This window comes from Rhincodon typus, chromosome 9, assembly GCF_021869965.1.
Source record: "Rhincodon typus isolate 14 chromosome 9, sRhiTyp1.1, whole genome shotgun sequence".
In the NCBI taxonomy this organism is placed as follows: domain Eukaryota; kingdom Metazoa; phylum Chordata; class Chondrichthyes; order Orectolobiformes; family Rhincodontidae; genus Rhincodon; species Rhincodon typus.
Window position 1 is genome coordinate 32906181 of NC_063340.1, and position 11503 is coordinate 32917683.

At 43.3% G+C, this 11503-nt stretch overlaps 1 protein-coding gene across 2 annotated transcripts in view; it reads right to left on the reverse strand.

The window, feature by feature from the left end:
* The window catches only part of snx9b (sorting nexin 9b), a 209218-nt gene extending 206780 nt beyond the window's left edge, over positions 1-2438 (reverse strand). Inside the window, exons 1-2 of one of the 2 annotated variants that reach the window (XM_048601167.1) lie at positions 2420-2438; positions 1970-2060 (exon numbers count right to left, since the gene is read on the reverse strand). In XM_048601167.1, the coding sequence (XP_048457124.1) occupies positions 1970-1981 (12 nt within the window). In that variant the 5' untranslated portion in view covers positions 1982-2060; positions 2420-2438. Of the gene's footprint in view, positions 1-1969; positions 2200-2419 lie in introns of those variants that run through there. The other variant, XM_048601168.1, reaches the window with a different exon arrangement.
* Between the last annotated feature and the right edge of the window lie 9065 nt (positions 2439-11503).

Genomic DNA, 11503 nt, shown 5'->3' on the forward strand with positions numbered 1-11503 from the left:
GACCAATAGGACTCTTGTCCAAAGGAACGGGCTTACGGTCAAAGAAGGCAGAAGAGCTTGATATCATGTCATGCCCAAAAGTTCACTCAGCTGATACTAGGAATGTCTTGTCTTCTGAGGGGAGATTGAATACTCATTGGAATATAGAAGAATCTGAAGCAACTTTATTGGAACATACAAGATTCTTAGCAGACGTGAAAGGGTAGACGTGGAAACATCGCTTCCACTTGTGGGATAGTCTAGGACCAAAGGGCACAATCTCAGAGTAAGAGGCCACATATTTAAAAAACAGATGTAGAGGAACTTCTTCTCTTAGAGGATTGTGAATCGAAGGAACTCTTTACACGTGAGGTCTGTTGAGGCTGGGTAAGTAAATGTATTCAAGGCACAGATAGAGTTTTAATCACCAGGGATATTAAGGGGCTAAGGAGAAAAGCAGAAAAGTGGAACTGATGATTTAACTTCAGCCATAATCTCACTGATTGGTGGAATAAACTTGACGGGCTAAATGGCCTACTTCTGCCCCTGGTCCTGTGGTCTTATACAAGTTCCAAATGATGCAGTCATCTGCTCAATGCAGTCAGATATCAGCAATAAGTGAGACCTAACCAAGAGTTGTCCACACCTCAAGAAGAAATACTTTAAAAACTAGTCCAGTGAATGCAGATTGAATCACAGCATTTTGGCAAGTAGCCTCAGTCAATTTGTTGCAAAGCGTGTAATGCAGGAGCTGGTAGTCTTCCATTTGTATAATAAACTTAAATAGGGGCCTTTTATGAGCATAAGAAACTTAAAAGTATGTGAACCCAGCGTGGGTTGACAACTGAATCAAAATTAATGAATACCGCATAGAACAAAATGCATTTGTCAATCATACATCTCATGCTGAGACACTGCCTAAAACACTTGAAAGGCATTTTTTAAAATCAAATTGTTTGAATATATCACGTCCATTGTATGAATCACTTCTTTTACGAGTACCCTCAGTGAACGAGTCACACGAACAATCCAGCATAGTTTCTTTAGATTTCACTACACCTAAAAGCAATCACGGATTTTAATGTGATTTGCTTTTAACTTTCTTTTCCCTATCACAGCAAAATCCTATATCTCCTCTGCCGCTTGATGGGAATAGGTGTGTTTTAAATGGCCGGAGTTAAATCAAAACTGACAGAACCAGACAGCACAAGTAGTCCCCCACCCAGTTATCGCTGGTTATCAGTTTCCAATCCATTCAAAAAGGAGGTTCACATCGCTTAATACCACCAGCAACGAAACGAAAGGTGTCACTGATTACTAATTTGTCTTTTTAGGCAAAACTAGCCTAAATGTCGTGGTAAAACATCCTCAACTTTCTGTGGAAGTTCGTTACGATCTTTGCTATTTTTATCCTGATTTATCTTTGAAACTTTAGGAACCATAGTGTGTGGCGGAATTTCATTCACTAATGATTCAATTTTAGAGTCAAATACGGTTAGAAAAGCTTCCATATTCCGCGACAGCCGCATCAGCCGCCCTTCCATCTGACTTGCTCAGCAAAGAGCCGGCCTGGGTCATGGGAACCAGCGGGACCAAGGGTCGCCAGTGCCCAGGCCCCTCTACTTACCGTCAACAGCCAGACCAGGCCGGAGCTCGAGGTGACGGCGCAGAGCAGCAAAAAGTGTTTTCTTCAACCCCTCCCCAAGCCCCCAGCTTCACTAACCGTCCCACCCCGCCCGAGCCCCAGCCCCAGCCCCAGCCCCCAGCTTCACTAACCATCCCACCCCGCCCGAGCCCCAGCCCCAGCCCCAGCCCCCGGCTTCACTAACCGTCCCACCCCGCCCGAGCCCGAGCCCCCGGCTTCACTAACCGTCCCCCCGCCCCGAGCCACGGCTTCAATAACCAGGGCCAGGGCCAGGGCCCGGGCCCCCGCTTCGGTAACCGACTCCGGTTCACTAAACTCCCGAGGAACTGGCACATTTCTCATTACCTTCGTAGCCATTCCGCCGCCTTGTTTTCTGCGTTAGTTTCACTTCCTCGATTTTATTGAAGTTAACCCAGAGGGGTGGATTTTTCCGCTCCTGTACCAGACAGGGAATATTTAATACATCACTAATACAAAAATGGCCTTTGACCTCAACAATCTCTGATTTGCACAACTTTGAACAGGGTTTCCGCAACAACCGAAATTGGGGGGAGGGACGGAGAGATCCTACCCACTTTACTGAAATTAAAATAAATTGATATATTTTAATGTTTGTCTTGTTTAAATACGCCTTATTAGGTTGGGCTTGTAACACAACTTGTCAGCATGACGTTTCAACGCGAGTGCTGAAGTGTATTTTGAAAGCAAATTAGCCTGCAAATATCGTGGAAAACGCTGTTAGGAAGGACGACATGATAACGCAACGCAAACACATTTCCCCATCGGTTACTTAACTCCAGGAGACAGAGTCGATGCGAGGTGAGCGGATGATGGATTTGGTCATGGTGGCCATTGAAGAGTCGGAGTTGACAGGGAGTGGAGATCACTGGGGAAGTGGGCGAGTGTAGTTTTCGAGATAGAATCTTCGGGTGGGACGCGGGACAGAGCGAAGGGGGTTTCAGTGTGACGGTGAGGATGGGGCAGGGTGTTCATGAAGAGAATGAGAAACGGAGCCATTGATATGGGGAATGTGGATGAGAGGAGTCCTCGGGATAGACAATAGTGTGTTTTCTTCAAACTGTGTGAAGTCCAATTTGAAAATGATTCACCACAAATTCGTTAGAATTAAAACAAAATAATAGTTATCAGTGCTGCGTAGATAATAGTTTGTAATGCACATACACACAGGGCAAAAAGAAAGGGGAGAAAAGGAAAGTTTATTACTTTAGAATTCCAAGATGTTGGCATTAATTCAAATGAATTAGAGACCAGTAAGTCAATATTCAGTGACGTTTTGCAATTGGCTGCTCCAGCAGAATGTCTTTGAGAGAGATCGAGGCAGGCCTTGGCTAAGCCCCTGGCTGTTGTGTTGGCTGTGCTGATGTAAAAAGCATTCTAAGGGAGAGAAGTTAAAACTAAAATTGAAGGTTACTTAAACGAACGAGCAGTTTCAGTCATGTGACTGGGGCTTTAGTTGAGCGACACAGTAAATAAATTGAATTTGATGCCCTTTGTCAAAAACCACTATGTTTTGTAGCAAATAGCTGTGGGATTGTTAGTGTCTTCTCAGACATGAGTTTCAATAGCTCTCCCTTTAATCAGAACTGACTGGTGTAGACATCTCATCTGTAGTTCTTTGTATTGGCTTAACTGCAATATCAATACAACACAAGGAAGGTAACATTCTAGGGTATGATGTGAGCCTTTGTCCCCTGGTTAATGCTGGTCAAACCTTTCCTGAAGTCAGTGACCTGGCATTGTATGATTGGTGGCAGCTATTTTATCAGTACAGCATAGAGTCCAGTGAAAAGATATAATTTTGCTTAAAAAAAGTTAGGATCTTACGTCATGCCTTCTGGTAATTACCATACCCTCAGAATCGTGTATGATTTCATACTACTTGCAATTTGATTCTTGAAATTTGCTCCAACATTTGTTAAGATTGTGGTCTCGACCCCACCTTCCTGTCTGTACCTCTCCTTTCACCTCTACCATAAATGCTGATGCCTAATGTCGCAAAAATCTAATTCAATGTTGAATTAACTCAATGACCCAGCTTTCCCAGTTTACAAGGCAAGGGAATTCCACAGATTAAGAACCCTTTGAGAAAAACAAATCCTCATCTTTCTTAACAGTAAGATCTCTTATTTTAAAATTGTGTCCCCCCATTTCAATTTGTTAATTACTAAACACACAAAATATATCAGTAATGCAACACTCCTCCTCAGATTAGAAATGTGGTGTGTTCAAAATGATAAAAATTAAAAGAAAACGGGTATAAAGCAGATAGTTGAATGATGCAGTTGTTGCAGTGGAGGTTACCAGTAGCGCTGACATTGGCATTGAACAGACAATTTACAAGATTAAAAACTGAAAAACCTGTGGGGGCTGTATATCAGAAACAAAAACAGAAATTGCTGGAAAAGCTCAGCAGGCCTGGCAATGTCTGTGGAGAGAAATCAGACTTAACGTTTTGGGTCGAGTGAGCCTTCCTCAGAACTGATGGTAGGTAGGAAAATGTCAGTTTATATGCAGAAGATAGGGTGAGGGTTTGAAGGGGGTAAACAGTAAATGATAGGTGGGGATAGCACCCAAGGATAGAGGAGAACAGTTGAACAGATAAAGGAGTGGGTAATGATCTGGCTAGATGGGGGCTTTTAGTGGCTAACAATGGGTTGTGTGTAATAGCTGACAATGTGTTAACAAGGCCTGATATGTGGGGTTGGGATAAGGACATGGGAAAGCTCAAGCCTTAAAGTTATTGAACTCAATGTTGAGTCCCCAAGTGGAAATTGAGGTGCTGTTCCTCCACCTTGCACTGAGCTTCACTGGAGCACTGCAGCAAACCTGAGTCAAAGATGTCGGCCAGGGAACAGGGTTGTGTGTTAAAGTGGCAGGTAACTGAAGCTCAGGGTCTTTTTTGCGGACAGAATGTAGGTGTTCTGCAAAGTGGTCACCCAGTCTATGCTTTGTTTCTCCCTTGTACAGGAGACCATGTGGCAAAAGCAATGGACTAGATCGCATAAACTGCAGGTAAAACACTGCTTCACCTGGAAGATGTGTTTGGGCCCTTGGATTCTGAGGAGGGAGGGAGTAAATGGACAGGTGTTACACCTTCTGTGGTTGCAAGGGAAGGTGCCGTGAGGTTGTGGGGGTTGTTGGGAGTGAAGGAAGAGTGTCCCAGAGGGAACAGTCTCTGTGGAAAGCTGACAAGGGATGGGAGGGGAATATGTGTCTAGTAGTAGTATCTCGCTGGAGGTGGCAAAAATGGCAACTAATGATGCTCTGAATGTGGATGTTGGTGGGATGGTAGTTGAGGAGAAGGGGAGCCCTATCGCAGTTGCGGGAGGGAAGAGAAGAGATAAGGGCCAAAGTCAGGGAGATAGGTTGAACTTGGCTAAGGGACCTGTCAACAACGGTGCTGGGGAATCCTTTGTTGAGGAAAACGGTGGACATTTCAGAGGCCCCCCGACGAAATTGGCATCATCAGAATAGATGTAACGAAACAGAGGAACTGGCAGTGTGGAATATTTTTCACAGGAAACAATGTGTAAGAATGTGTAATAGAGGTAACTGTGGGAGTCGGTGAGTTTATAGGGGATGTTGGTGGTCAGCCTGTCCCCAGAAATGGAAACAGTGATGTCAAGGAAGGAAGGAGTCAGAGATGGACCAGGTGAAAGTGAAATCGATAAACTTTTCCAATTCCAGACAAGAGAGTGAAGCAGCACTGATAATATCATCAATATTTCAGAGAAACAGTTGTGGGTGGGGACAGAATAGGACTGCAATAAGGAATGTTCCACATGCCCCACAAAGAGAATAACTCTTTTATAACTGGGGCCCATGTGGGTACCCATGGCCAACCCTCTGACCTGAAGAAAATAAGAAGAGTTAAAAGAAGAGTTGTTCAGGATGAAGAGAGATAGTAGGAACTGCAGACGCTGGAGAATCCGAGACAACAAGGTGCAGAGCTGGACGAACACAGCAGGCCAAGCAGTATCATAGGAGCAGAAAGGCTGACGTTTCGGGCCTAGACCCTTCATCAGAAATGTGGGAGGGGAAGGGAGTTCTGAAATAAATAGGGAGAGAGGGGGAGGCGATAGCGGCCCATCGAGTCTGCTCCACCATTCAATCATGGCTGATAAGTTCCTCAACCCCATTCTCCCGCTGTCTCCCCGTAACCCTTGATCCCCTTGATAATCAAGAACCTATCTATCTCAGTCTTAATGTACTCAATGACCTGGCCTCCACAGCCTTCTGTGGCAGTGAACTCCATAGATTCACTACTCTCTGGCTGAAGAATTTTCTCCTTATCTCCGTTCTAAAAGGTCTTCCCTTACTCTAAGGCTGTGCCCTCGGGTCCTAGTCTCTCCTACCAATGGAAGCATCTTCCCAACATCCAATTTGTCCAGGCCATTCAGTATTCTGTAAGTTTCAATTAGATCCCCCCTCATCTTTCTAAGCTCCAATGAGTATAGTCCCAGAGTCCTCAAACGTTCCTCATATGTTAAGCTTTTCATTCCTGGGACCATTCTCGTGAACCTCCTCTGAACCCGCTCCAGGGTCAGTACATCCATCCTGAGATATGGGGCCCAAAACTGCACGCAATACTCCAAATATGGCCTGATCAGAGCCTTATAAAGCCTCAGTAGTACATCCCTGCTTTTAGATTCAAGCCCTCCCAAAATAAATGCCAACATGGCATTTGCCTTCCTGACTACTGACTCAACCTGCATGCTTACCTTGAGAGAATCCTGGACTAGAACTCCCAAGTCTCTTTACCTTCAGACTTCTGAATTTTCTGCCCATTTAGAAAATTGTCACCGCTTTTATTCTGCCTACCAAAGTGCATGACTTCACACTTTCCCACATTGTACTCCATCTGCCACTTCTTTGCCCACTCTCCTAACCTGTCCAAATCCTTCTGCAGCCTCCCCATCTCCTCAATACTACCTGTCCCTCCACCTATCTTTATATCGTCTGCAAACGTAGCCAGAATGCTCACAGTTCTTTCATCTAGATCGTAAATGTATAAAGTGAAAAGTTGTGGTCCCAATACTGACCCTTGCGGAACACCACTTGTCACTGGCTACCATCCTGAGAAAGACCCTTTTATCCCCACTCTCTGCTTTCTGCCAGACAGCCAATCTTCTATCCATGCTAGCACCTTGCCTCTAACACCATGAGCCCTTATCTTACTCAGCAGCCTCCTGTGTGGCACCTTGTCAAAGGCCTTCTTGAAGTCCAGGTAGATAAAATCCATTGGCTTTCCTTGGTCTACGCTGCTTGTTACTTCCTCAAATAATTGTAGCAGATTTGAAAGGCATGACCTCCCCTTGATGAAACCATGCTGACTTTTCCCTATTTTACCATACACTTCCAAATATTCAGAAATCTCATCCTTTACAATGGACTCCAAAATCTTACCTACGACCAAGGTTAGGCTAATTGGCCTATATTTCTCCATATTTTGCCTTACTCCCTTTTTAAATGGGTTAGCGATTTTCCAGTCCTCTGGGACCCTCCCTGACTCTAACGATTCCTGAAAGATCATCACTAACGCCTCCACTATCTCTTCAGCTATCTACTTTAGAACTCCGGGGTGTAGTCCATCTGGTTCAAGTGATTTATTCACCTTCAGGCAATCAGTTTTACCAGCACCTTTTCCTTGGTGATGGCCACCATACTCAGCTCTGCCCCCTGACTCTCTTAAATTTTTGGGATATTACTCGTGCCTTCCACTGTGAAGACTGACACGAAGTAATTGTTCACTTCCTCAGCCATTTCCTTGTTCACCACTACTATCTCTCCACCACCATTTTCCAGTGGTCCAATGTCCTCTTTTGCCCTTTATATATCTAAAGAAACTCTTAGTCTTCATTTATATTCCTGGCTAGCTTACCCTCATATTTAATCCTCTCCCTCTTTGTTTTTTTTTTGTTGCCCTCTGTTGGTCTTTGTAAGCTTTCCAATCCTCTGGTTTCCCACTGCCCTTCGCCACATTGTATGCTTTCTTTTTTGCTTTCATGCTATCCCTGACTTCCTTAGTCAGCCATGGTTGCCTCATCCTCCCTGTTCCATGCTTCTTTTTCCGAGGGATGAATTTTTGCTGTGTCTCCTGAATTTCTCCCAGAAACTCCTGCCATTGCTGTTCCACTGTCTTTCCTGCTAGGCTCCTCTTCCAGTCAATTCTGCCCAGCTTCTCCCTCCTACCTCTGTGGTCGCCTTTATTCAGCTGTAATACCATTACCTCTGATTCTATCTTCTCCCTCTAAAATTGCACAGTAAATTCTATCATCTCATGATCACTACCTCCTAAGGGTTCCCTTACCTTAAGCTTATCAAATCTTAGTTAGAAAAAGTTAGCTCAATTGCAGTTAGTTAAAGTAGGGTCTCATGAGAAGCTGTAGTGACTTCAAAAACTGAAATTAAAGAATGTGAAGTCTAATTGGATAGCTGAACTTTGGGCACCCAAACAACGCCAGATCCAGTTTTGAGGTCGAAGAGTTGACTGCAACTATAAAATTACCACAGTGCAAGTGGATGCTGATTTCTAGAGATATTGCAATAGACAATGCAGCATGTTCAAGTGACATCCATTCTCGGGTTCATTTCTTCGGGCAGTGTCTTAAACTATGCAGATTAGTCAAAACTTTAAACGAAGAGTGGCAATTAAGTATCATTCATCGATGCCATGGAGAATGCACTAGCCAATGTCTTTACCACTTAGAATCCACTTGCAAACCAATCAGCACTTTTCTCTCATTTATAAATGTTTTCCAATTACTTTGGTATTTGTTGCTAATTGTCTTGATGTGAGAGTAATAGTTGAGGGCATGACTGCCAATATCTCCACTTCCACCCTGATTGCATCCATTGCAGGAAGGCACAAATTAATATCCATTTTAGAGCCTCATTTCTCCATCGTTGATATTAACCCAATGACCCTCATTCAAAAGTACAACATGCTCAATTGACAGACCACCATCAAGGCTGAGAGCCACTTCTTGCTCTTGGTGCCAATCAGCCTCCCTACAACTTCCTTTCCACAAGCCTATTCCAGTTATCACTCACCTGTGCCTGAGTCTTTCCTTGATCCAAGATGGGTGTCACACCATCTACCAACTCCTTCCTATTAATGCCGTTCTTTGTTGGTAGCTCTTGACATTTTGGGCCTGGGGTCTTTGATTTTGGGGCAAAATCCATTGCTGGCCTTTCAGGTGCTTGAGTGACAAAAAGATTCAGCAAGTCTTCCCAAATAAGCGTGGCCAAGGGCTCTCTCCACCTCTTTGGCTGTTAGCTGTGACCTGCCCATTCTTTGCCTCCACAAGATGTGTCCTTTGTCATCCTTCTTAAAAAGTGAAACAATGCTGATATTGCGAAGGACTGTAGATAGTATCTCTTCCTAGATGTTTGGTAAAAACCATGCAAGATTTTAAGTGTTTGTGGCCCCCAGCTTTTAGATTTCTGTAGGAATACTGTCCAGATCTGGATAGCCTTTTATACCTGGGAATCTCTTGGCAGCATGGCCAGATTTGATATCTCAGGTGTCACAACCACACTAACCTTGTCCGCAGTGTAATGAAGGCTCATTATATATTATTATTTGGAAATTTAGGTTCTAAGATGGAGAAAATTTTGATTTTGGTTCTTTGAATGTCTGATCTTGTTCAAGAAGGTCATAAATTCATCTTCAATGGTAAGCTAAAGACAATATTTCTAGGAACTCACACAATTTAAGCTGAAACACTGTCAAAATCCCCCAGGAAGCTTATTGTTAAGATGTTTGCTGATTCAAGTTTTACAGTGAGAGAGAGGCTCAGACACAGGCTTATTCATCGTCAAAAGGTCTAAAACAACAGAAGTGCTGTTAATTTAGCAGTCTCCAAAATAGCCAGGGCAACAGGAGGAGTCTTGCGTTACTTCGAGGGGAAAAAAACTACAGAAGCGGAAGATGTTAGTTCTGTTGGAGCTATTGGCCAATTTTATTTTGACTTCCTTTCTTTTGGGTCTGACAGCTCACTGCTGACTTTGCTTCTGGATGTAGGGAGCTGCAGAGGTGATGCAAGTAGTCCATGAAGGGAAATGGATAAGTTACGTGAGTGGCTAAAAATGGAAATGAATTATAATTTGGGGAAATATAAACTTCTCTATTATGGCAGGAAGGCCAAGAACAGCATATTATTTAAATGAAGAGAGATCACAGAACTCTGCGGGCTCTGGGTGCTCTTGTACATGAATCACAAACTCTAATTATACAGATCCAGCAAATGGTTAGGAAGGCAAATTAAATATTGTAGTTCATTGCAAGGGGGTTTGAATATAAAGATAGGGGTACTTTGCTAGTTGTATTGAGTATTTGGAGTATTGTGTACAATTTTGGTATACTTGCTTTAGAAAGGATTCCATGCATTAGAAACAGTTCAGAGAAAGTTCACTCCACTGATACCTGAGATCGGGATGTTATCTTGTGGAAAAAAAGGTTGGAGAGGCTGGGCCTTTTTCCATTGAGTTCAGAACAATGAGAGGTGGTCTTACTAAAACATAAGATTCTCAGGGGATTTGAAAGGGTCCCCTTGTGACAGATAACCAGGAAATGTGGTTTAACAATAATGGGTTTCCCATTTAAGATAGAGATGAGAATTTTTTTCTCTGAGGACCATGAGTCTTTAGAACATTTTCCCCAGAAAGCAGTGGAGACAGGGTCATTGAATACCTTAAGGCAGAGATGGACAGATTTTTACCTAACAAAGGAATCAAAGGGTATTAGTGGCAGGTGGGAACTTGGAATTCAGGCAATAATCAAATATTATTTATTATCTTGTCAAAGGGCAGAGGAAGCTAAGGGGCTTATTCCTAATTCTGATTTCTTTGTGCAAATGTATTTGACATAATTAGCTTTCAAAATGGAGCATTTTTTCAAAAAATGAGAAATGGTTTCTGACCATGAGAAGAACAGAAATAATGTGGCAAGGACATTCTGAAGACCTAACTGAAAAGTGGACAAACTGGTATTGAGATTTGGGAGAAATAAGACTACAAAACCATAAGATATAGGAGCAGAATTAAACCATTCAGCCCATCAAGTCTGCTCCACCTATCAATCATGGCTGATATGTTTCTTAAACTTATTTTTCTGCCTTCTCCTCATAAACCTTTATCCTCTTCCTTATCAAGAACCTATCTCTGTCACTATGTCTTGGCCTCCACAGCATTCTGCAAATTCACCACCCTCTGACTGAAGACATTCCTCTTCATCTCAGCTCTAAAGGCTGTGCTCCACTTCTCCACTCTACTCTATCTAGGCCTTTTTAAGATTCTGTAAGTTTAAATGAGATCCCACTCATCCTTCCAAACTCCACCAAGTACAGTCCCACAGTCCTCGAGCACTCCTCACATGATAAGCCCTTTATCCCTGGGATTGTTCTTGTAAACCTCCTCTGAACTCCCTCCAACACCAGCACATCCATCCTTCGATACAGGGCTCAAAACTGCTTACAATATTCCAGATGCCATCTGACCAGAGCCTTATACAGCCTCAGAAGCACATCTGTACTCTTGTATTCTAGGCCACTTGAAATATATACTAACATTTGTCTTCCTAACTGCCAAATTAACATGCATGTTAATCTTAAGAGAATCCTGAACTTGGGACCCCTAAGTCTTTCCCCATTTAGAAAATGGTCTACACCTCTATTCTTCCTATCAAAGTGCATAACCTCACACTTTCCCACTTTGTATTCCATTTGCCCCTTTGCCCACTATCCTAGCCTGTCCAAGTCCTTCTGCAGCCTCCCTGCTTCCTCAACACTACCTCTCCCTGCACCTATCTTTGTTTCATCTGCAAATTTAACACCAGCGTCCTCAATTGCCTCAGGG